This window comes from Chinchilla lanigera, unplaced genomic scaffold, assembly GCF_000276665.1.
Source record: "Chinchilla lanigera isolate Chin_1 unplaced genomic scaffold, ChiLan1.0 scaffold00030, whole genome shotgun sequence".
Taxonomy (NCBI): Eukaryota; Metazoa; Chordata; class Mammalia; order Rodentia; family Chinchillidae; genus Chinchilla; species Chinchilla lanigera.
The window spans coordinates 13,876,636-13,903,946 of record NW_004955431.1 but is presented as its reverse complement, the minus strand read 5'-3'; the positions used below and the strand labels follow the sequence as shown (position 1 = coordinate 13,903,946).

The 27,311-nt window shown below is 40.3% G+C and overlaps 1 protein-coding gene across 3 annotated transcripts in view; it reads left to right on the top strand.

The window, feature by feature from the left end:
• Positions 1–611: 611 nt before the first annotated feature.
• Positions 612–27,311, top strand: part of Fry (furry homolog (Drosophila)) — a 341,220-nt gene continuing 314,520 nt past the window's right edge. For 2 of the 3 annotated variants that reach the window (XM_005387724.2, XM_013515820.1), the window contains exon 1: positions 613–1,074. In XM_005387724.2, the coding sequence (XP_005387781.1) occupies positions 870–1,074 (205 nt within the window). In that variant the 5' untranslated portion in view covers positions 613–869. Of the gene's footprint in view, positions 1,075–27,311 lie in introns of all 3 variants that reach the window. The other variant, XM_005387722.2, reaches the window with a different exon arrangement.

Below are 27,311 nucleotides of genomic sequence, written 5' to 3'. Positions count from 1 at the left end.
ATATTACCAGCACAGCAGGAAGCTGATTCTCCTGAGACTTTAGCTGAAGTGAGGCAGCACCCTCGCAAAGATATCATCTGCTTTTTATCTGTTGAGTGGAAGCCATCATCACATCTCTGGCCATAGCTTGTTTTCTAGACCTCTGACTCCCCTGCCAAGCCGCGTGAACTCCTGGAGAAGCCAGCTGCCAGGTGGAGCACAGGATGGGAGGGGTGGGTCACAGCGCTGAGGTTCCCAACGTTGCTGCCTGACACACGCCCACAACCAGTTCCTTCCTGGTCATCATCAGCCATCTCCCAACTCCCTCTTCCAGCCAACTTCTAGTTGGATGCCAGCCAAGCAAAAATAAAGAAGGGCGGTTATTGTGTGTATTTATATAGTTTGAAACACAAAGATAGGAGGGAATGTAAGAACGTTTCGCCGAAATTGTTCCAAGCCTCCAAGAGGTTGGGAAATAATAAGAAAAGTTAGGCTTAAAATTTGCATTGGCATTCGGTCTTAAATAGTGAGTCGTGTTTGTTTTGTGGCATTGCACCAATAAAACAAATCTCATACAACAACCATGACACCACTTGTATCGCCATCCGCAAGAGCACAGCCCGCCTGTCTCATCTGTTCAGATTCCCCGGTCTTCTACACCTAATGATTTTTTTTAATCTGTCCTCCCCTGTGCTATTAACTGTTGAAAGGAGGGGCTGCTAGTAATTCTACACCTGTTCCAGTCCACGCCTATCAACTTGCTAAGCTTCCCAAACAAGTGCAGGGCAAAGCATGAGAACCTAGAGTCTGTGGCACAGAAGGCGGCTGACTGGCTGCTGCTGGGTTTGGCTTTGGGATTTTTGTTTCCACTCTCCAATGCATCTACTACAATGGCAGTTGATGACAGCAATTTATATTCCAGAACAAAGAACAAACTAAACGCATCTCCAAATGATTATAAATCATCGAGACGGAGCAGCCTCCCACCCGAACTACTTATAGGAAATGACTTTAGAGGAAGACTTCAAAGGAACATTAAGAATTTGGAACCCTTTCACGTGAGGCGCCCCAAAAAACGACCATCCATATTTCCAGGTAGGAACTATTTAAATGTATGCCTTCTAGTTAAAATGAAACAAAAAAGCCATAAGCTATGGCTCGTTTGTTACAATGAGATGTTAATTTAAAATTAACTTGGGAGAGCTTTGAGAGCTTTAAAAAAACCAAATAAACATGTTTGGATATGAAAGTTAGAACGGTTCTTCAACCTGAAAGCACCCTATCTTCCTTTTACTTTCTTTATCGATTGTGACAGCTTTAAGTATCTGTAAATAGGCAGCTATTTTATGACTCATTGGCATCAGCAGGACCGTGGAATTGCTTTGCTTGCAATGCTGAAGAATTCTGTGTTCATTTCATTCCCTGGTGTATTTTCTATATTTTGCAAGATTAGTGGATTGTTGAGTGAAGCTCATGTTTGTGGACACCAGAAATTAACACCATTAAATACTCCAATGCATGCTTCACATTCCTGTCTTGCACCAGAGCCTAAAACCATTTGTAGTAAAGGGCTCAATTAAACAATGTGGATGGTGAAATGTATTAGACAACAGGAGACACATGGATCTTAGTCTTGATAAAGAGGACTCTGATGTCTGCCTTAGATGTTCGTGTGTGGGCTATTACACGTGTGCATGGGGCGTGGGATACCTGTAACCATGAACCCTAACTGAGCTCTCTAAGTGATTTCTACAGGGAATGAATTATTTAATCAACTTGATTTTGGTACCTTTTTCATTGGAATTTCCAGGAAAAACTGAAAGTGGCCTTTTTTGCTGTGGTTGACTGATTTATTAGAGCTTTTTTTTTTAAATGGAGTATAGATTAGCCACCTGCTGAAGGCTGATTCTGTGACGATAGAAAATGGAGAAAGCAATCCAGCCAGGTATTACTTATAAAAATTATACTGATTCACCTAAGAGCCAACTCTTTATATTGCTTTAGAAAACAGCTAGAAGATGGGTTAGAGATAGGGGAGTCCAGGCCACAAACAAAGAGTGACATTTTTAAAGGAAACTATTTTAAAAATAAGTAAATAAAGGAAACTGTTGCATTAATGAGCTTCTTTTTGCTTCATTGATGTTGCTGTGAGAAAAGCAAAGCTGGAATAGGCCAGACAGTGTAAGTGTGTAGGAGGAAGAGGGAGTAGAGGAGAAGGAACTGCTTGAAGGAGTTCTGTCTGATCTCCTAAGGGTGCTGGTGTGCTCAGACCTGCCAGCGTCTTCCGGAAATATCATTGCAGGAAGCACTTTCTGATGAGTAGCTTCACTAGTACTGCTTCTTCAGAACTTTCTCCTGGGGCTGTTGTTCATCTTTTGCTTTTTTCTCATCTCCTTTATCATCTGCTTTACATTCCAAGAGCCACATGCTTTGTAATTCATCTCTCTTTTCTCCACCATCACCAGCACAATCCCATCTTTATGCTTCACAAAGGCTTCTCCTTCCAAATCTCCAGTTCCTAGGAGGAGATCTCTTTTCACCAGGGTTCCCCCTCTGCCATCTCTCTGTACGGTCATCTGGCCCTGGGCTATTAGCTGTGGCCACAAGATTGTCAGAAGGCCTGTTAGCACGGACATTACATAAGTTACCCTTTCTGAGCTTTTGAGTTGACGTAATTAACTTCTCAAAGTGGAGTCACGAAAGGGGCTGAACTTTAGGTAATGGAGTTGTAGCCTAGACAGTACCCTCCACTGCCTGTATGTGTGGTCCCAGCTCCTCACTGAGTTCCAGGGCTCCAGCTGTGTCATTTCTGCTCTCAGTGCTCTCCTTGCTAGCAGCAGCATGAGATGGACTCTTCCCACCACACTGCCACTGTCTCCCATGCACACGTGGGCTTTACTTGCCCAAAGTTTGCGCTGTGTTGGCTACTTGCCTTTTAAATTCCTTTCAGCTAAACCCCAACTCCACTCTCATGTGCATGGCACTCAGTGATTTTCACAGCGATGAATTGGAAATGCCAATGGGTACAGATCTTGGCATAATGCCTACACACCACCTGCAAACAGAAACATACACAGATTGTGACAGCCATTCCCGTTCTACGCTGCTTTGAACTTGTACATAAAGAGCAAACATGACAGATATGAGATCCAAGGGTCACAAGGGTTAAGGTGTAACCAGGGCTCAGACCTGGGTCTTTGGAGTCCAACAGTGATGCAGTTTCCACTGGATTCCACTCTAGTGCCAACTGTTAGGAGCATTTATCTGGTGGATGAGATACACAATCTGAAGACACATCACTGTCCCGGTCGTTATTCCCTCTGATCCTCATACATGCAAACTCTGCACCCACCTCAAGTCTTACATTTTTCAGTTCTGACCTGAATGATTGATTGGTTGATGATTTCATTCAGTTGTTCATGAACTATTTACTTAGTTCTTGCACTAAAGAACATAGCTTCATGCTGCCCTTTTGTTCTTGTGCTCCATTTCTCCTCTTGGGCCACTCTCACACTGCAGCTCGTGATCTACCTAATAGGCAAATCTGTTTGTTTTATTCCTTGCTTAAGATTCCCCAGGTTCTCCACTGCTCCTGGGAGAAAGTCTAAACTCCTTAATGTGAAGTACAACACATGGCAATATGTCCACTACCCGAATTCCAGCACTTCTTCCCTGTGTATTACATTAAGTAGGCGACTTCAGATCTCAGTGGCCAAACTCTATGCTTGCTTTTCTGGTAGGTGCTGTACACACTACCTGCAGAGTTTCCACAGTTATTATAATTCCTACTTTGGCTTGGGTGTCACTTTGTACCTCTTTAAAGACAGTTTCCTGACCCCTACTGCCGGGTTGGTCCAATCTGTGGCCTTCTCATAACACCTGGACTTTTCCCTATCACAACATTTATCACACTGTATTGTAATGTTTATTTGTCTGTGTCCAGGGACCATGTCAATGTTGTTAGCAGTTGTATACCTTGTACCTGTCACAATGGCTGGCACATAATATGCTCTCAATAAATATTTACTCAACTGAATTGAATTGCACTGAATGAAATTAACTCTTGGCATCTCTGTGTGCATTGCCTGCTTCCAGACCCTCTGTTCATTCCATTCTCCCCTCCTCTCCCCACATGTGTCTACACACACACACACACACACACACACACACACACACACATCACTCTCCTGGGTCCTTTCTTCCCTTCTTCCTGTGGGATCAATGGCCATTATAATCTTCCATCTTCCACAACCACCCAGAATTCTTCCTTCCTCCTCCTTTCAGGCCTCCTGTATGCCAGCCTCTTCCGTAGCCTGGATGCTGCACTGCATTGTTAATTTTACATTTGTGTAGAAACACTTGAGAAACAGGGACTCTATCTTACTTCTTTGAATGGTCCAATTGTCTAGTGAGAAGGAATTGCACAAAGTAGGTATCCAGCGTCTTGTGGTTAGGTGACTGATTTTCTGTGGAGCTATATTGACCTTGTATAACTTAGCTGAGTCTAGCTCCAAAAAAGAATTAGTTGGCAAGTAATACCTGTCAACGGAGAAGGCCTTTATACTGATTTTTATGATAATATGAACTCCGAGTGGGGGAAAATGCAGGTATGCCTTGCCTCGGTGTGTCACTCATTCATTAAAAAAATGTGGTAACCTTCTCCTGATGCCAGGAACTATTCTAGGCCTTAAGCAAAGAGCACAAGTCATTCAGTGTCTGGTCCAGGCTGATGGGAAAACAGAATGGCCTCCGTGTTGTACCACTCCATGAATACTTTTAGAATAAACCAGTAAATGAACCCCATGGTCACATTAATGAATTTTAAAAATGCATTTAAAAGTCATAGTTAAATAAAAATGGGAAAGACCACATTTTGTCTTCCCTTGCAGAAGCCTCACCCGTGGAATGCTGTGTGAGTTGCTTGGCTGAGGGCCTGCGGCCTTGGGTCTCAGGAGACGAGGCATTAGGAGGCGAGGTCTTGGTAGCACACAGAGAACCAAGGTTCTTGCTCCTTCTGAAAGAGTTCCCGCTGCTGAGTCCACAGAATTGGAATTGGAATTGACTGTGCCAAATGGAACTTCAGAAGTAAAAAATGTTTTCTTTAGACATAGCCTCCAAACTTCCTCAGGCCTAGGAGGTAACTGCCCCCCCGCCAGCCCACATGAATGGGCATATTTCGGGGTTCATTTCTGTGTCCACCGGGTAGAGAAGCAGATGACAGGGCCAAGGGGGTGAAGTAAGTGTGGCACTGTCAGTTGTCTTCATTTCCCTCTCCCCTCCCTTACGATAAAAGGCCTGTGCGCATCTAGACACAGGGAGCTGGTGATTTGAGCCAACGTGCAACCCTGCAGTATCCTCAGAGCTAGCTTTAAAAGCTTTGAATACAGACTTTTCTTTTTCACCAAGCCTCCCATGTATTCAAGGGGAGCAGCCAGCAAGGGACAGCTTACGCAGCTGGTAACAGGTTTGGCTCCATTCCGGGAACCGCAGCGGAGAGGGAGAAGTGGTCCTACCATATATTGTGGCTTAGGCATTTTAGGTTAAAATAAGAATCTCAGCCAGCTCCTGAGAGGAAGTGTGGCTCCTCTGCCCGTTGTGGTGGGTCCTTCATTCAGTACTTTAAACCAAACAAGTTGGTGTGTTTAATCAGCTAGTTCTACCATTCTACTGATTTGCCGGGCTTGTTGGTGCATGCCTATAATCCCAGCACTCTGGGAAGCTGAGGCAGGAGGATCACCCCTGGGTAATGTAGCAAGACACTATCTTAAAAAAAGGACTGGGAGTGGGGCATGTCACTCAGTGTGAAGGCCCTCGGTTAAGACCCCAGTGCTATCAAACAACAAAATCCTATGGACTTTACAGTCAGTTCTGATGTGAAAAGCAAGGAGTCGTGTGCCTGGAGGAAATAGTCAGGTAGGTTCTGTCATTTACTCAGAGGCCCTGTGAGGAGGAGGGAGTCCTGTCTGGACTCACACGGCAGACACACCAGTAGTAGGCCAGGTGTGGTGGTGCACTCCTACAATCCCAGCACTCGGGAGGCTGAGGCAGGAGAATCGTTGCGAGTCTGAGACCAGCCTGGACTACAAAGTGAGCTCATGGCCAACCTGAACTGCATAGCGAGACCCTGTCTCAAAAAGACAAAAAAAAAAAAAAAAATACACCAGCAGTGAGTGTAGGCTACATAATTTCTTGGGTTTTAGTCCAAATTCTGTTCCCAAGGCAAGTTATTTTTTTCTTTCATATCCACAATCTCAAAAAAAAGTTACGTAAAATTACATTTTTATAATTGAGTGGATTTTGTGCATTTCTAAAGTAAAACTGCTAGATTCTTTTTTCTTTTCTTTTTTTTTTTTTTAACTGCTTGTAGGCTTTTATTGGACACAAAGGGTAGTCCTGAGGACAGGGCGAGCTAGTTGTCTCCTGGCCTCTGTTAGGGTTAATGGCCTCTGTCGAGAAGGCCATGAGGATGGGTGTCTCCTCCCAGAGCCTCTCATCACAGGCACAGCGAAGGCACTCCGATCGGGCGTGCGTCCTCAAGTAAGGGCAAGCATTGCTAATCCAGAGATCCCCAATTTAGAATGCTCCCAGATGCAAAGCATTTGGAACACTGACATGACACTGTCAGAGGAAAATTCCATACTTGGCCTAATGTGAGAGTCACACTCCACATCTAGAGATACTAAACATATCATAAATTTCCCATCAGGCTATGTGTAAAAGGTATACATGAAACGTAGACTCATTTCATATTTAGTCCCTGTGATAGTATGTTCTATTTGTACATATATCCCAAAATCTGACTTATGGTCCAAATCTTTTCAGATAAGGACTGCCCAACCTGTATTATGTCCTCTCATAAATTCTGTGGAGATTGGTGAGTTTGGTGATGTTTCCGTGGGCTCTGCAAGGTCCACGAAGAATGTGGGCCGGGACTCCGTACACACTTACTGTGAAGAAAGCACTTTCCCAGACTGTGTTTCACCACTGACCTCCATTCATTCAGGAGTTGCATCTGGTGCTGACAAGAACCATGGCTCAGACCCTGTGGTCTTCCCCATGACACTACCCACAGATTTTGCCTGTGGCAGGCACTTACCAGCGATGAGCAGTGAGGCAAGGTAGAGGATGGCATTCATGCAAGAAGAAGTTTGTCAAGACCACTTCCCTGGCCACACCCCTGCCCAACTGGTCCTGAAAGTTCCTTATACAGCCTCTGCCAGGGAAGGCCATGCTCAAGGACCACAGCCAAAGATCCTTGCAGGCAAGAGTTTGAATCTTTCATCTCACGAAAGAATCTCAGCCCAAGCAAGAATTTCACAAAACCAGTAGCTCCTTCACAGCTGGGTTATTGTTTTAATTCTCTATCTTATTAAACATTTAACTTCAGACTCTTTGTTTTAAATCTGTGAAATGGGAATGTGAGCCTCAGTTTCATGGGCTGTGTTAAGCCCAAATAAGATGCACATCCAAGGTTGGCTGTGTTATTCTTTGATTGTATTAAAGGTTTGGTTTTTCATAATTAGTACATTTTTCTTCTAGTGGGCGAATGGTAGCTGCAAATGTAACTCTTGGCAAATCTTCTTGGTTGAAGAGTCATCCAGGGTTTTTAACCAGACCCTACACTAGTGTAAATTCTATATAAATCCGAAATAGCCAATAATTTTAATTTTCTTTTTTTTTTTTTTTGGTACCAGTAATGGAACTCAGGACCTTGTGCTTGCCAGGCAGGTGTTTGTGCCACTGAGCTATATCCCAGCCCTTAATGTTAATTTTCTTATAAAAAGAATGGCATGGGAACACTTCTTTATAACAAGTATCCATGTATTTTCTCAAAATGAGCCATTAAACTTAAGAATATCGACATGTGAGGCATCTGGCAACTGTACCCTGTTAGAAACTTAAGTGTCTTGTTTAATAAACTTACTGTGGTCTTACCGTCTTTGATACTTTTGTCTAATTTTATCTATTAAAGCTCTGCTTTTGGAAATTCAGCCCTTAAGCTTTTCTTCAAACAAAAACTTGGACTAGAATAATTCTTTTGTACTTATAGTTTTTTAAAGCAGCTTTCATGTAATATTATAAATAAATTCAACATTTGAAATTAATCTACTGGAAATAGTGAGTCTTTAAACTTCAAAAACTTTTAAAAGGCAAAAGGTTTTGAATTAAAATTAGCTATTCATGACGTTTCTTATTAAAAAGAAATACTATTGCAACAAAAACTGAGGAAGCCTACTTACATAAATACACACACACACACACACACACACACACACACACACACACGGTTCTGAACTCAGTGCTTAACATGTAATTGTACTGAGAAGTGACTTTAAAAAAATTTAACTGGCCGGGCACAGTGGCACAGACCTGTAATCCCAGCATTCGGGAGGCTGAGGCAGAAGAAGTGACACAAGTTTAAGGTCAGCCTGAACTGCACAGTGAAAGTCTGTCTCAAAAAGACCAAAAAAAAAAAAAAAAAAACAAAAGAAAGAAATTATGTTTTCTTATCTGACCTAAAAGCCATTCATGTTTGTTGCTCTATAGCTAATGGATAGCTACACATTTGAGAGCCCTTACCCTTTTCCCCTCCCACTCTTTTTTTTTTTTTTTTTTTTTTTTTTTTTTTTTTTTTTGTTTTTTTTTTTTTGGTTTTTGTTTTTCTCCGGTACCGGGAACCAAACTCACGACCTTGCACTTGCCAGGCAGGCGCTTTGCCGCTGAGCTAAATCCCCAGCCCCTATTTTTTTTTTTTTTTTATGTCTTTTTGAGACAGGGTCTAGCTATGCAGTTCAGGCTGGACTTGAGCCCACATTGTAGCCCAAGTTGTGCTCAAACTTGCAAAGATCCTCCTGCCTCAGCCTCCCAAATGCTGGGATTACAGGTGTGCGCCACCATGCCTGACCCTCCCCTCCCATTCTTAATGGTCAAAATGTATCTTTGCAACCAGACTATAAAAACATTTATATCCACATAATTTTGTTTGCACTCAGAATACTTCAGTAATACTTTGTGAGCGCTTGCAGCTGTCTGCATAAGTAATGTACTTTAAAAACCCGTCCAGATCAGTTACCTAAGATACGGTATACCCAACATTTTTTGTTTTAAAATAATTTGGGGAAAGTATCTACCTAAAAGATTCTTTGCCAGTAGTAATTATAATACTGTGATCTTCTCTTTGTAATGTAGAAGAATGTGGCTTTGGGAGGGGGGGTAACAGAATGAGATAATGAGATGAAATGGATAGTCATTTTTAGGTTATATCAATGTATAAACACTTATTACAAGATGACCAGAGTATTTTCAGTTACGATTTTACTACTTGGTATTTTTGTCCTAAGTGGATTTAATCCTTTTATGCTGAATGACTGGTTGTCAGCTGTACCTTTGGATATCCTGCTGCTGCAAAGCATGAATGAAGAGGATTCACAGGATGGTGTGACCTTTGTCATTGGGTCATTTACTGATGGTTCCTCTTAGCTATCAACTGACTTCTCTCCCATCTGGATACTTAAGAAGGAACTAAGTCATCTTTGTGAATAATTGGGGCTGGATAGAATATTTGAGTAAGTGATTTTTATGGGTAACAAAGATACAATTTGAAGAACTACTATCTTTAGATTATATGTATCAAAAATAGGTACATCTGGTCACATTTAGTGATGGTCATTAGGTCACATTTACTGATGGTTTCTCTTAGCTATCAACTAACTTCTGTCCCACCTGGCTACTTTAAAAGGAACTAAATCATCTTTGTGAATAATTAGGGCTGGATAGAATATTTGAGCAAGGGATTTTTATGGGTGACAAAGATACAGTTTGAAGAAATACCGTCTTTAGATTACATGCATCAAAAATCGGTACCCACGGCAAAATTGAAAGTTTGTGTGAGGAAGACTATCCATTCAGCAAAATTCTTAACTATCTTGTCTTGCACACACTGTGCAAGGCTCTTAGATCTGATTGTCGAGGAATTGGTGCACAGTGATCTGTGTTCCTGTGTAATGTTTTACTAGGAGAGAAGACCGCATTAATTTTAGTGTGCATGCTTCTCTGGAACCAATATTTAAGCTTCCTTGTTGCACCCACTAATAACAAGACTGACGCCCTGTCATTTGGCAAGAGTGCAAATTGGCCTAAAAGTATTTCCCTACAGGAAAGTCCCAGGAGCCTTAATTGTCCTCTCCATCATACTTTCTTCTGGGAGTGGGAGTAGCATACTCTTTGTAATTTCAAACTTCTTTACCCTCTTGAAAGCTGCCAAGGGGGAAAGGTTAGAGGTTAAATGCCCTTTCCCCGAGGTCCACCTCAGGGTTTCCAGTTTTCTGAGATCACTGAATCCCTGCACAATAAGGGAATGTTAATGTACAAAGGTAGAGCATTAGTTTGAAACAACTGCACATGTCCACATTACCAGAGGAAATTTTCCTGACTCCACAGGCACTGGTCTTGGAGATTTGCTTCTGTAAGTCTAGACTGAGACTAGGCTTCTGCCTGAATTGTGAATGTTTTTCCCACGTACTTTTGATGTTTGTCCCATCTCTCATCAAGAACTACTGCGTTAAAGAAGCTAGAAAAATGCACCAAAACTGCCCTCCATTACATAGACTCTCCTGATTCCTGCTCATAACCTTAAAAGCCAAAGCTGAGGTCCAGACTGCCCATCTCAGCGTCACTGATATAACACTTGTTCACACCCTAGGATAAAATGTCAAGGTTCTCTCTGTGACTCTTGACCACTTTAAAACGGCAGCAGTGTCTGTTAGGAGCAACCAACTGAGTGGATAAGAAACTGTTTTAAGTCCTTAAAATGTAGCAAGTAACATTATGAAATATAGAAATGTTCAAAGAAGAAATATTAACAAATGTCAGTTGTGATACTTGGTGATTTGCATTAATTGCATTATTCGGAAAACTGTAGCTGTATAGTTTCTTTTGTTTTAAAGTATCCATTGAATTTAAATAGCAGTCTATGTAGCTTCTCAACAAATTGCTGAAATATAGTATCATTTAAGAAGAATGCTGCATATCACTATATAATTATTTAAACAAAAGGCAATGCTGTTCTGGAAGACCTAAGCATTATGAACTTGGGGCCTTGCACCTTGCCTTTTTCTTTTCTTTTTTTTTTTTTTTTTTTTTTGTTTTTTCTCCAGTACCGGGAATTCAACTCATGACCTTGCGCTTGCCAAGCAGACGCTGTGTCACTGAGCTAAATCCCCAGCCCCAACCGTGCCTTAATTTTTGCTAAACTAGAATCAGACTTGCTGCTTCATAAATCTCCAAGCTGTTCAGTTTTTCAACAAAAAGTATATGACTGGAAACTATACTTTTAATCATACGTTAATTAATATTTATGGTAATGATAGAAGCTGTTTCATTGGCAATAAATCACTTTCTGGCTTCTATACCAAATACTCCCACATGTACAAACATCAGCAGGCAGGAGGAAGGGAATGGTCAAGAACAACTTCTGTCGGAGACACCCCAAAGTAAGAGCACAGAACCTGTGCCAATAGCCAGGCCCTAGAAGAGTCCAACATGCTCAGCAGACGGAACTTTTAGAGACAGAACAAATGCAGGAGAAATACAATCGGGCAGTACCCACCCACATCCACAAGCCCCTCCCCCAGCAGGGAATATGATAGGTGCTTTTATTTTGAAAGCTTTATTGAGACAGATAGGGTAAGATCACCTGCAGGTATGGGACTGGGTTTGGTGCTGTTCTGTGAGAAATGGGGATGCTCCTTCAATGTCCCTCACATTGCTAAAAAGGGAGAGAATCCTGCATCACCACTTACTTTTAAGTAATTATTCCTTTAAAAAGATTCTTTGCCCCTACTGTGGGGACACATACCTGTGGCCCCAGTACTCTGGGAGGCTGAGGCAGGAGGATAGCAGGTTCAAGCCCAACCTGAACAATTTACAGACTCAGTAAGATCCTATCTCCCAAAAAGGGTAAGGGATGTATCTCAGTGCAAAGGCCCTGAGTTCAGTCCTCAGTACTGCAAAGAATTGAAATGAAATGAAAATTCTTAGTTTCCAAGCATTGAAAATAACGATGAGGGGGCTGGGGATTTAGCTCAGCGGCAAAAAACGCCTGCCTGGCAAGCGCAAGGTCGTGAGTTCAGTTCCCGGTACCAGAGAAAAACCAAAAAACTGAGGGAAAAAAAAAAAAAAAAAAAAAAAAAAAAAAAAAAAAGAAAATAACGATGAGTTAACAAGGTTTAATGAGATGAATGAGGATGGAATGTTTCCATCCCATCCTCTTTCTGAAACAACGCAGAAACAAATTACATCCGGAGCTGTCTGCCTCGGGAGGTTTTCTGGGACAGGAGTGGTGTGGGGAGGAGAAAGAGAGGGGAAGCATGAAGGCAGTAGGAGTCCCTGGCTACTTTTGATGTCAGTGGCTCCTGAAGTGACCTCTTGCGTCGTCTACTCCTTACTGCTGCATCCTCTGGCGGGATCTAGCCTTGTCATCCCTGGACAGCAGCGGTGGGCATTAGGGCTTGTGAAACACTGATATCCACACCCGAGTCCTGTATTTCACGTTGCTTTCCTTAGGTTTGAAAGTACAGTATGTGGGAGGAGATGAAAAATGGGCTTTAAAATATCCACCATTTTCTTCCAGAAGCCATAGTAAGCTGATGTATTTGTGGTTTTGCTTCTTTTAAATGTGGGAGTTCGGGATGAACAAACACTCTAAAATAGACCAATACGTAAAAGGTGTACACCAGCGGCACCTTGATCAGTGTCCTGGAATTCTGCCCCTAGTCTGAGCCACAGTGCTCGTAAATCCTTAACCTCCTGCACTCTGCAATTACCAGCTCAGCATGCCACATGCTGCCTGCCGCTCCTTGCGGAAGGAAGGGGCACATGACGTCTGTACAAATGCTGCACCGTCGGTGGAGTAGAACTTTAAATGAAAATTACAAAATTTGAAATGCTATTGATTTTGTGCAGAGTGGCAGTCTCTTTTCAGTTGGCTTTTAAGGAACATAGCTGGGTCACAAGTGAACATAGACTAGATAAATTATAAACGGCAGAGGTCTACTTGCTGTTGGCTCTGGAGTCTGGGAAGTCCACGCGCGTGGCACTGACATCTGGTGACAGGATTCACGTTGGGTCATAACCTAGTGAAGGGCAAGGAAGCACCTACAAGAGGGAGAGGGGAAGGGCCAGGCAGACTTTTCCTGCTTTAGGAGCCCTTTGCCTCTATAATTAATCCACTCGCAAGATAAAAGCATAATTCATTCAGCACAGCAGAACCCTGGTGACCTCATTACCTCTTAGTACCATCATGATGCCAACTATAATTTTATTTCGGACAAATAGGGAAAATTACACACTTTTTTAAAGTGTCCCATGAATTCTTCAAGTGCAGATCTTACCATATGTGGACATCGATGAGCTATTTCAGTTTATTGTCATCATCATTGTTTTAATCAACGATAAAGCATCTTAGAAAACCTGTGGCATTTTCTCAAAACTTGCATTCTGATTTTTCTCCCTCATTGTTAATTTTGTATTTATACCTCTGAATCTTGTGTTTTACTATTTTTTGTATGTTATGCTAACAAAAAGTGCTTGATAGTTGTGCTATTGAAGAACCTACACAAGAAAATAACTTTCTTGGCAATGAGAACAAAGGACAATCGAATCAGTGTGTGGTGGTATGCCGTGATAATCCCAGCACCCTGGAGTCTGAGGTAGAAGGCAGGAGGCAGAAGGATGACATGTTTAAGCACCTGAACAATTTAGCAAGACTCTGTCTCAAAGAAAAAAAAAAAAAAAAAGGTTGGGGCCTGGGGTTATCGTTCAATATGAAGGCCCTGGGCTCAATTCCCAATATGGGGGCGGGGGGTGATTAATGAATTGTGGATCTGAAAGAAATCTTAGGGAGCATTTTTTTCAATGTGTTTATTTTACAAATGAAATACAAACATGCAGTCAGCTTGCTTCAAGGATCTTCTGATTCCCAAAATATTCTATGACATCCTCCTTAATGACATCATAACAGAAACCTAGTTTAGGAACTTCTAGGTCATTTTGTGTGTTGAAATGGGAGCAGAAAATGATCCCCACATCTTTCTTATGGGTCCTGAAGGTCAGCAATACATGCACCAATCTGTGTGTATTAAACACCCACACTGGGCACTGGACACTGTGGTGGGCAGGGCTGGTGGGCTGGTGGGAAGGTGCAGGCTGGAAGTTTTAAAGAGCACAGGTCATTCACACTTGGTGAGACACTTACAGCCCATGAGCCTATTCTCGTGCACAGATCAAGATCTCAGCTGATTTTATTTTCAGTCTGTTGTTAAGAGAGAAAAGTCTGGGGGGTTGGTTTTGCCGGTCATAGGGGCACTGCCTGTAATCCTAGCACTTGGGAAGCTGAGACAAGAGGATCACTGTGCGTTCAAGGCCAGCCTGAACTGCATAGCAAGACCCTGTCTCAAAAGAAAAAGTCTGGGTTTTGTTTTGTTTTTGTTTTTATGAAAACAGCCATCATGTGTGAGAGAAAATTTTAGTTCAGAGCTAACTTTAGTTTAGGAGAATAGGATTCTTCTTAGAGATACAATCCAAGAGATAATCAGACTCCTGTATAAACACTTGCTTTGGGAGAAAGGTCTAGGGATGTTGTAAGGTGAGGCTCTTGTAGATATTTATGGTCCCCTCAGACCGTTAATATTCCTGTGTTTCACTGAGGGAACCGAAGCACATGGACAATAATCTGTTAAATGCTAAGAGAAAGCTTGAGACAAGGTAAGAATTCACAACCTTTTAGTTTCAAATTTTCCTTCACCAAATATTCTCTAAAGCTTTTTCTGTTCACATATTCAGAACGTTATAACCAGAAGCAGTCTGACAGCCATATACTTTAGTAATTCAATGAAAAAGTATATCATGCTTTCCACATCAAACATAACCAAAATCTCTTATTAAAAATCAATAACCCTCTTAAAGGGACAATGAATGGAGACAGAAAATTTGGTGCAAATGTGCTTTGGAGCAGCTATGGATCTTCATCTGTCACTGAAAAGTGAATGTTTTGCTCATTTGAGGGAAGTAAGTTTGTTTTCATTGGTTGTCAGGGTTCAGTTTAGTCCCGGAAATGATATGACTATTATTTTGTGTGGTATTCAGTTAAAAAAAAGTCTAACTGAAAATTTTATAACTTAAAAAAAAAGAAAATTATAACAAATTGCTTTTGGAAGATTTTAGAAGAGCTCAAAGCAAATTTTAAAAACAAGGAAACAGCTAATTTTTTCTAACTATAAGAGTTTGAAGGTATGGAATACATTTTGTTTTGTTTTAAAGTAGTAAAGATTAGGGTGCAGCTCAGTGGTAGTACACTTACACAGCATACACAAGGCCGAGTTTGATCCCCACCGTCACAGAGAGAGACAGAGAGAGAGAGAGACAAAGAGAGACAGAGAGAGACAGAGAGAGAAAGAAATAAGGAGGGCTCATAACAGCCAGAAGTTTGTTCTTAATCTATACACAGAAATTGATTAAGCTTCCATTCCATACCTGTAGAAAGCCTCAAGGCCAACCCCAAGATTTCTATAACTTTTCAGTGCTTCAATTCCTGTTTCTGCTATTTCACCTGTTTAGTCTTTTTGGCCATTTGTGGATATTGTTCATTATATCGTGTTGTATTCTCTATGGGGTCAGAAATGAAATTCAACCTCTTTCCTCAAATTCCACAAAAACTTAGCCATATAAGTCTTTGCATGTAGCAGGTAATTTTGGATGTCTGGAGAGACAAGGAAACTAAGATATTGATTTAGCACAAGCAACCTTGATATAATAGCAGATGCCCCTGCTCTTGGCAAGCCCTCTCAGCTACATTTTCCTCAGCATTTCTTGGTGCTTGTTCTGTGAGTACTGTTCAACTGCTGACCCTCAGGGTGACTCTTTTTTTTTCTTCTCCAGTCTATTCTTTCAGATGCCTTCCTACCATGACATCTGCAAAATTTCATTTTCTTCTCCCTCTATTGTATAAAGTAGTTCTACTATTTCAAATTTGTCCTTCTAAGCTCTTCTTCAGACCCAGATTTTCACACCTAAAATGGATCAAGGTGCTTATCAAAACCAAGGGACCATCTGAGACCACTTCCTTTAAGCTCATGGTCATCCTAAGACTATAAGAGAGCCATCTGCAAATCTTGTTAAAAAGTCAAATGCTGGTTCATCAATGGTGAGGTTGACTTAGGAATGTGTACTTCAATATCCATGAAATGATTCTGTTAGAGGTCAAGTTCAACTCATTTTTTGAGAAATTCTCTGGTCTAAGAAGACTTTTCTTCTACAGGAGGCAGTTGGAAGTCAGAGCATTTTTTCCTCCTTTACATATACTTTACTCTAAACAAAACTCGAAAAAGATGGCTTCATACCCACAAGTCACCATGACCCCATGTTCTTGTTCCTCAGACCATCTTACTTACCAGGTCACACCCTTGTTACAAGCTGTCAGTGAAAACTTCGGTATACTCGTTAGTAAGGGATAAGACTCATGTTTCTTCTGTCTTAAGAGGATTTCTCTTGTTAGAAGTGTGGTTGCGTTCACTTGAACAAGCTCAGTGACCCATTTAGCTAAGGCATGTAGAGGATGAAGTTTGTTTAGTCACATCCCGGGAACTTTGCTTTATAGTCTGTCAGTGAAGTGTGTCAGAGCGCAGTCAAAGGGTCAGTGATACTGCCTTAAGTTAGTAGAGTACCACATTGTTTTATATTTTTAATATCCAAAGTAGTTGATGATACCTTCACATTAACTTGAGCAGTGCTACTCAGTGTGGTGCTTTTTTAAAACAAAAATGAATTGCTGTGCTTCTTTTCAAAGATTATCTTAATTACGGAAATCAGATACCAATGAGGTTATTATTAGGTATATAAATTATCCAGACTATGAAGTAATCCTCTTGTGTAATGTTTTAAACAATATGCTTATAAAACTGTGATATACAATTGTCAGGACGGTATTAACTTTATTGTATGAAGAAATATATATATATATGACACGTGCTGCTATATATGTCAATATATATATATATGACACGTGCTGCAGCAGGCTGTATCATGAAAGCTCTAAAAGGTCTGCCATAACTGATACATACATACACTTTTTCTTAATAATCTTTTGGCATGTTGTTAACAATTCCTACCTTAATTCTTGGCTCTTTGAATAGACTTGACTTTTCTGTTTTCATTCTCCCATAAATCTAGTGATCTTTGCCTCTAATGAGTGTTCCAAGAGATTCTGGTACCTCCACCCCAAGAACTATGTCACACTCTCCTTTCTTCCAGTAGCAAAGCGTGAACCCAGGCAAGTAACTTATCCATTCCATATGCCCTAGATTCTTCGCTCTAAAGTAGGATACAAATGGACCCTGGGAATCTCCACTATTCTAAGGACCCCTGGGTCTACAACTGTGTTCTCAAAGTGGTTCTTTTAGTCAGTGGTCAGTTTTCTTCTATGAAATGTGAGCTGCTCTGTAACAGTCTGCTTTTCATTTTGACGATTTCTCTCACATAGGAGCCCCTTTGCTCTCAGAATCAAGCCCATGTTCTTTTTTTTTATTTTAAAGAGAGTAGTCAATGAGAAACAAACAAAAAAATAGAACAGTAGCAGCATACCAGTATTAGGAACATAAATCACAGCAAGAACATTCAAAGTGATACAGAGTCTCAAGACAAAATAATACAAATCAACAGTGGTTGTTACATTGCATATCCTTATCCTCAACTACATTGCTCAGATTACCAGATGTAAGAATGAGAGATTGCTCAAACCATTAAAGAGAATGAGAAAATAATTCTTGGATAAAGCATTAGAGATAATACAGAATTTCACTAGACAAGATGGTAGGCGTTCACCATTATAATTCCCTTGCATATTGTTACCTTCAAATCAGTCAAGCTCATGTTCTTAAGCAAGTCATGAAAGACCTGTGAGCCCCTCAGCCTGGCCCCACACACAGAAGGAGGCTTCTGGCCCGGCCCTGGCACTTCCTGAAAGTTGCTTACGGCCCACTGAGCACTGCTGCCCTCAGCCTTGCTGTTATTCCTTGACGTGTGTTTTCACAGACTTCCTTATTTGCCCATTTCTTCGACCCGTGTTCTGTTTCAAGGCTAATTCATGTGTCACTCTATATCTCAAACTGTCTCTTGTACTCCCAGCCCTAGAAACTGTATCGAGTGAATGAATGAATGAATTTACATGAATGAATGATTGCTTTGCCTATCTTAAGGGCCTGCACGGTCTTAGCTGTTGGCAACATGCACAGAGCTAAGTTATTTTGTGAAAAACAATAGCCTTAGTATTTATTTTGTGTCACATTAGTTTTCTTTCCTCTCTTCGAGTCTCTTATCACCTGGACTCCTTTTATTTTACCCCTCCTTAATATGTCCCTGTTGAACGATGTCTTTGTCTTATATTATTAGCTGCTTTAAGACCTATACAGATTTAAATAAGTGATAAATATAATATCCTCCGCATAGCATAGGATAGGATTCTGCAAGCTGAATAAAATCCTTTTCCATGAAGGCAGCCTCACTTTTTCCACTTCCCATTTCTCACTTCCTGCCTGTGGTGTCAGCCCTTCAGAAATCAGTCAGGTTGCTTAATGTTTCAGAGTCGATGTTCTAACTTATCTTGCTCTTGCATACAAGATTGGCTGAAATTATTTGCTAATCTGTTTTTAGCGAACAGCATTACAAAATCAAAACTTCCTGTGCACTTCCTTCTCGATGATGTCATGGTGTGCGCTGCTGTTACAGAACTGTGTTTTGTACAGTATTATCAGAGTAAAGTAGAAGAAAAAGCAGCTCAACAAGAAGAGATAAACTTGTCAGAGAATAAAGGTGAATTTCCTAAAATTATGACTGTGGTGATAAGTGTATACAACTTTAGAATTAAGTAATCAGATATAAAATTTTAATCCTAAGAAAGCATTTTGAAACAGTTCTTTGATACATGGAATGGATCATTTACCTAATTAAGCAGTATAACATATATCCCCAGAATAACCAGCTTTGCAGCTGACAGAAAACTCCTCAGGGCAAGGACTTTATATGTTTGGCAAAATTATACCTATTGTATATCAGTGCTGATTAAATATTTAATAACAGTTCCTCCCACACCTATTCCTGGCAGGTCTGGCCTTCCTAACTTGTCACGTCTATAATCAAATATGTATTTATACATTAATCATTGAGGTGTGGTGCCACTTTTAAGCCCAAGTGAGATGGTGCTACGTTCTCTAGGTCTGGGATCTGCTCTGGGTGACTGGAATGTAGATAATTAGCTGTGAATATCAAGCAATATTCTTTTTCTTTCTTCCTCAAGTATCTTTATTTTAGAAATACTTATTTTACAGAATGGGCTATATTTTCTCCTACAGAGAAAGTGATCACCCTTTTTGAAATCACGTAAGGACCTGTGCCTCATCATGTAGGCTGCTTGGGTAATGAAGGGATTTGGGAAGCTCATTCTGCCTCTCTGGAGGTTCATGGTTTGCTCATCTGTACAAAGATCCTTCTAAAATAATTGGAAGGGCTTATAGGCCAGACTTCTAGTCCAAGCTAGTGTGTTGCCTATTTCCAGATAGTTTTTCAGAGGAATGCAATAAAAGTGGTACTATATAAGTACAATCATTCCCCGACGTGCAAACAAGTTCCATTCCGGAAGAACATCTGTAAATTGGATTCATTTGTAAGTCTAAGTAAGTATACACCTTTGACACAAATATACACCTTTGACACAAATATACAATGAAACCATAAGAAAAAAAATGTGCACACACAAATACTGTACACTAAAAAACTGTACAGTAAGCACACAGCAGTACAACCGTGACTGTCCGGCAGATGCAGGAGCAACTTCCGTGATTTGTTCCCATCTACAAATGTTCGTAAGGCAAGGTCTCTTAATAAGTTGGGGACTTCTTTTATTTAATATATTATCTTACTTACTTCCTTAAAGAAAACTCACTCAGTAGTCATCATGTACAAGATGAAAGGTATTGTGGCGACCAGTGGGAAATCTAAAGCATATATGTAGGAAATAATTTAGCTATTTAATTATGTGAATTATAAAAGATCAACAAAATTTATAAGGATCAGAAAGAACCAAATCTCTTAGGTCTGGATCTGGGCATGGTGGCACATACCTGTTATCCTAACACTTGGGAGGCTGAAGCAGGAGGATTGCCTAAAGTTCAAGGCCAGCCTGGGGTACATAGTGAGTTGAAGGCCAGTCTGAACATAATGAGACCCTGCTTCAAAAAACAAAACAAAAAAAATGATCTCTTAAATCCAGGAAACAAAAGCCTACTAATTGTGTGAACTCTGTCCTTTGGGTTTCTTATCAGTAAAATGAGACTAGGTTTTCTAACAGTGGGAGTGTCTTTGCTTTGAGCCACTTACACTGGCTCTCCCCTAGACAATTTCTTACTGTCTGGCTGTGTGTATAGCTACCATTTTGCTCATGCAATATTACGTGTGTTGTTGCTGTAGCAACATTAATCAGCCCTCAGAAGGATTTAATCAATTGTTTGTTGCTGTCATCAGCTTATTCCAAAGGCCCAGGTTTATCTGCCAAAAATGAAGTAGTTAAGTCCCCATAAAAAGGCTGTGCAAATCCCTTAAGTTTTACTCACCTGTCTTTTTTTTATCTTGAAGTTTCCAATTTCAAGTTTTGTTTTTGTATGTGGAGGTTTCCAAGAGTGACTCAGGTGAACTGAAAAGTGGTTTTGTACCTGCCAACATCAAGATCATTGCTACCTGTAGCCATTGTCGCTTTTATGGAATTAAATAATCTTCAGGGACATGAACTTCAGTAAGATTTTTTTGCAGAGCTTTGATTCCAATAAATCTTCAAGTATTAGGTAACCTAACCACCTAGGAGCAACTACTGTGCCTCTCATTGCAGTGATTTATCTATGTTACATTCACATTTAGAGTTTCAGTATTATCCATGCATAATATACCTAGACACACATAAGCCATGGGCTCAATTTGTAAGTGTAACATGCCTTTTTTATATTTTTGTCACCTTCAAAACTGCATACTTCTTCCAAATAGTTCCTAAATACTAATTTTGACTTTCCGTCATTAATTAGAACCTACTTGTGTAGTCCAGTTTTCATCACTGTTTCAGTAATACTTACAATTGTTATTGTTCTGATCAGTTATCTACCTGTATTTCTCCCCATGAGTATGATTCATAAAATTATAGAACCTATCGTTCATTTATCCTGCAAATGCTCTTTGAGTACCTACTAAATGTGAAACACTGATCTAGAATTTGTTTTTTAGCTTTTTATGTTTGGGGCATATATGTTTATAGTTATTATATCTTTTAGATGAACTGAGTCTTACAGATGTACTTTGCTTCTTAGATTCTGATTTAAAAAATCTGTTTTGTCCAATATTATGTAGCAATTCCTGCTTTCCTTTGGAACCTATTTGCATGAAATGTTTTTTTTCATCCTTTTGCTTTCAACCTATTTGTACCCTTAAATCTAAAACGAGTCTCTCTTGATTAGGGAATCCATTTACACTGAAAGCAATTGCTAAGAAGGTAAGACTGGCTGTTGTCATTTTTTAATACATCATATAGCTGCCTTATAGCTTTTTATCCTTCCCTCTTTGCCTTCCTTCCTTTTTGCTTAGTTGATTTTTTTGTAGTGACATGTTTTGATTCCATTTTTTTCCATTTGTGTATATCCTATTTTGCTTGTAATTGCCAAGGGGGTTATATAATATATCCACAGGTTATAGTAATCTATTTGAAACTGACAACTTCAGTCACATAAAAAAGCTGTACTCCTTCTACCTCTGCCCAATCTACTTTGTGATATTGATGTTAAAAATTATGTCTTTCAATATTGTGTGCCTATTACCATAAATTTATGGTAATCTCTAATGTTTTATCTTTTAAGTCACTTAAAATAACAAATAGTAAAGTTATAAAATGACAACAATACATGTTTTACATTTTTTCCATGTATTTACCTTTGTTGGAGAGCTTTATATTTTTATATGGTTTAAATTACTGTCTAGCATCATTTTGTTTCGATTCTGAGCATTTCTAAATGGTCAGGCCTAGTGGTAATCCCCTCAGCTTTTGTTTATCTGAGAATTTCTTATTCATCCCCTCATTTTTGAAGCATACTTTTGGTAAATGTAGTATTCTTGGTTGACATTTTTTCTTCATCACTTTAAATATATTATCCTATTGCTTTTTTTGCCTATAATATCTCTGCTGAGAAATCCATTGATAATTTTATTGTACATGAAGAGCTACTTTTCTACTTTTGATTTTCTTTGCTACTTTCATAATTTTGTCTTTTTACAGTTTAATTATAATGTCCCTAAGGGTGGAGCTTTTTGAATTTATTTTACTTGGAATTTATTGAAATCCTTTTATGTTTCTTTCCATGTTTTCCCTCAATTTGGAAAAGTTTTGTCATTATTTGATTAAATAAATTGTTTTTGTTTCTCTTCTCTTCCTAGTACCTTTGTTGTGACTATTTTAGTCTGCTTGATGATGTCCCATAAATCTGTCAGCTTGTGTTCATTAGATTCTGTAACTTCAAATATGTCTTCAAGTTTTCTGATTCTGTTTTCAGCATGTTCAAATCTGTTGTTGAACCAACCCTTCTAGTGGAATTTTTCAGTTCTGTTACTTTATTTCTCAGCTTCAGAATTTCTGTCTAGTTTGCTTTTTAATTGCTTCTGTCTCTTTGATGATACTCTCATTTTCCTGATTTTGTTTAGTTACCTGTGTTGTGTTCTCTTTTAGCTGAGTATATTTGAGAAAGCTGTTTTAAAGATCTTTATAAACCCAAGGCCTGTGCTTCATTAGTATTGGCACCTAGAGATTTATTTTGTTCCTTGGTGTGTGAGTGTTTGTGTGCATGTGCGTGTGTGTTTGTTTTTTGAGACAGAGTCTCGCTGTGTAGTTCAGGCTGGCCTTGAATTCACCATGTAGCCCAGGCTGACCTTGAACTCTCACCCATCCTCCTGCCTTCACCTCTGCAAGCACTACCACGTGCGCTACCACGCCCAGCTTCTTATTTTGCTCTTTTGAATGGCACATCTCCCTCATTTCTGTGTACCTTGGGTTGTTTTGTTGAAAGCTTGGATGACACTTGGCAACAACATTCATTGTATATTTTATCATACCTTGTAAAGACATTCACGAAAGAAGACTTCCAGAACTGCTTCAGAAAGAGGCAAGAACGATGGGAGACGTAGTTGAGATACGTGCTTTTAAAATGAGAGTGAGTACAGTGAGGAGGATTAATGGCCACGTGCCTTACTGTAATAAAGGGTTTTTTAACTTCTAATTTCAATAGACACCATAATTTATCATACTTCTATATTCAAAAGTTTTACAATATCTTAATTTACCTAAGGTCCTTGGCCCTGCTTCCCAGGACTTTCACATCCTGTGAATTCTATGCCCATAATCTTTTGCCCCCAGGTGTGCACAGGTACCGTCTCCCGTAGGTCTCCCCATAGCTTTCAGCAGCCTTTAACCTGATATCCAAATTATGCTCCTTTCCATTCAGTGCTCCTAGTTAGGCCAGACAGATTCCAGTCCTTTGGAATAGCTTCCAGACAAGCAAGTTCCACTGTTTTCTTCTGTCCTGAGGGCGGAAGCTGAAGTGGGTAGCATACCACACCCGGCTGAGGAGCGGGTGGGGCAGGGGGAAGCACAGAGGCTTGAACGTGGCTTTTTCTTGGTTAGGCCCTCACTTGGTTGCTGCAGCTTCTTAACTCATTTCTGGAGCTCCCACAAAGCCACTTTGGCTCATGGGTTGTTGTTTATTTAGTGTTTCCATGGGGGGATGAAGGCCTAAAACTTATTGGTCAGCCTGCTTGCTGTTATCACTCACAAAGCAGTAAGAAAGAAAGGCACAAAACAAGAATGATATAAACAGTTTTGTGTTGTGGGGAGAGGGACCTGCTAAAATCACATATTCTTAACATGATACAGTAAACTTCAGAGCCAGGTAAACCATTAGAAGCCCACCTGTGTTCTAGACTAGTTTAGCAGTGGTAAGGGCTTGAACTAGGACAGATGTACATGCAAAAGATGTTCAAGAGCCAGCCATAGCGTCATAGGCCTGTAAAGAATTTGAAGCCAGCCTGGGCTATGTCTCAGGAAAAAATAAAGTTTAGAAAGTGAGTTGGTGAGTTCTAAGATTTAGTAGCCTCTTCGAACCGTAGGCCAGGCATTCCAGGTATGTGAAGATAGAAAAACACGGAAACAAGGAATGAGCGGGTAGATTGGAACAACCATGATTTTAGAGAAGTTTTAGCCTTTCTGAACTTCAGTTCCCTCAACTGTAAAATAAGATGGTTGCAGAGATTACAAGAGATCACACGTGTAAGTGCCTGAAAGACAATATGGACAATAGGAATCTCATAAGAGTGAGGTTTTTGTGTTGTTGTTTTTGTTTGCATTTTTCCTCCACACTCTGCTAGCCAGGGTATTTAGATTGTGTAGTTTAGTGCATGGTGAAACCACTTACTGAAATGAAGAACAGGAAAAGTGCAAGACAATCCATTGAGGCCGGGCATGGTGGTGTACACCTATAATGCAGCACTTGGGAGGCTGAGGCAGGAGGATTGCCATGAGTTAAAGGCCAGCTTGGGCTACATAGTGAGTTCAAGACCAGTCTGAACTGCATGAGAAACGGTCTCAAAAGAAAAAGAAAGAGACAATCCATTGACTCTTTGTTTTTCTTTTTTAAAGCTCCTCTGCTTTGGTTAGAATACACACCTGGACAAGTTCTATATAAGGAATTGTTTGAATTTGTGTCTGTCCTTCTCAAGCAAGCTGGCCTAAGTGTCTAAAATTATCTAATTCCCATAACATCCCCATTAAATTAGGCAAGGTATGAGGTCACTTTCATCACATGGGTTGGTCCCAGGTTACTGAGTAAATTTGGAGCAAAATGATAAAAGTAATTTTTTTCTCCCACCTCTAAGACAGTGCTCTGTTATCAACTCTGCATCTTTTTAAAAATTTGTGAGACTCTTCTCCAAATAGCTCCAAGTTGATAAATAAACAACCATGTCAATAATATGTGTGCACTCCTGGTGACATCTTAAGTATTTAAAGATTATGAGAGGAAAATTGAAAAAGGATTTTCGATAACCCTGTTTTCCCTCCTGCATTACCAACCTTGATGTAAGATTCAAATTGCTATCAGTACTACAGAATGTAGGTTTACATGAAGTTACCATTTTATATGGATAAAATATCTAACAATGAAACATAATATAGTAGCTTTTAAAGATTAAAAAGGAATTTAAAAACATATTCTTATAATATTTTAAAAATAAACAGGATAACTTCTTAACCCTTGATAAACCACATACCATTATGATCTCTCCATCAGATTGTAAAAGTTGGAAAATATGTATTCAGACATTTTATTCTGATAGGAGAAAGATCTGTTGATTTATAAAATGTGGGAGCTCAGAAGTTGGAGTGACCTAGGCTTCCAGTTGTGTGATGATGTGGGTAGTTTAGGGCAGCTACACCCCGGACTGTGTCTTCTAAACCACAATCTTCGCACACCACCAAAAATTGGAATTTTCTAGAGTCCTGTACTTAATTTATTGTGGTATATGTTTTGAATTATTTTCAAGAAAAACAGAAGCTACAAAAATATCAAGTCACAGCATTTCATTATTTCCTCTTCAGGCTAATGCTGTGATACATTTCCTGCATCTCATTTCTTATTCAAAATATAGCCAAATATGTTAACAAAATGTCACCTCCCATAGAAAAAGTAACAATCCCATTGTTTTTGGTACAAAAAAATGATGAGGCACAGATGGAAATCTTACAGTAATTCATTCTTGGGCACAGAGAGACATTTGCATTTAGCAAAGTCCGGAGGCACACCTGTGCCTGATGACACCTCCATCCATTTCAAATGTATTGTATTCTTCAGAGATCTGATGCAAGAGCAGCAGAGAGTTGCGTTTGTAAACAGTGACACACGGACATGCACAGACATGGGTAATAATTTTACCTGGTAAAGCTTATCTCTCAGAAGGCCTGGCTCAGGTGATAAGGTTGCCACATGAGTCTGCTGGATTCCCAGACTTGTCCCTGCACTCCAGCACACTGAACCCTGAGCAGGTACTGAAAGCAGCACACCACGTTCTTCCCCGGCTGCACCTCCCACGTGATCGGACTCCGTCCATCACCTCCACGCCGGCCGGCTGAAATCCACTTCCTCCCTCCTCCTGCTAGCAATGCCCTCCTTGTCCAAACTCGCCCAAAGCCCCTTTAGGACTCGGCCTAGGTCTGGAAAGCTGCTGTGGCACTGAGTTGTGTAAGGTCCCTTTCTAAGTATGCCCCGTCATCCTCTGCCAACCTTGGCGTGCCAGTCATTTGTCTGTCTTCTTCATTGGACTGTGAATTCTTTGAGGATAAAAACATTTAATTTGCCTTTTTATTTAAAGCACATAGAATGCTGCCTGGCACCTAGGCAGGATTCGGTACCCATGCATTGAACAGATACGTGGAGAAAAGAATGAATGCTTCCGTCTTGATCTGTAGGTGGAACACCAACATGTGTGCACAAGAATTATAGGTAGATTTACCAGCCTGCTTCCGTGTGCCAGCCATAGTAATCCTCCTAGCAGTCCTGGGGAATAGGTATCTTTATTTGCTCATTCTATGAATGAGAAAATTAAGGCACTAAGTTAAAATGACAACTATCACACCATGTAGACAGACTCCCGTCTTATATTTCTTGGGCCCTTTACACTCGGGCTGCAAGTTATGTATCTAATAGTCATGAAAATGTGTTGAGTGCTGGACACAAGGGTGCACTCCTATAATCCCAGCACTCAGGAGCCTGAGGCAAGAGGATCACCACAAATTTGAGGCCAGCCTGGGCCAGCCTGGGCTGCCTGTACCTACTGAACATCTATAACTCTCTGACAGTACTATGATGAAAATACTTGTATATATGGGATTTTCAAATATTTTTTTCTTAGCTTTTCAGAAAGAGAATTGCAGCATGAAAACAAGACTTTTTAGCTGTAAAAGATGGAGGGACACAGACACTCAGCGCTGTCCTGTGATACCTATGGAGTCACTAAATGTAGGAGAAAAGACTGGTTGTAATGGGGCCCTTGAGTTGACCCTTGTTCAGCAGGTCATGTATCTTTGGGGAAATGCTCTGATCCAACAACAAAGAGAGCAGAATCTGACAAAGAACTTCTAGTCCACACCACAGTACAGAATTAAATTAAGATAGTAACTAGCCTCTGCCGTGGCCACCAAGACAGGT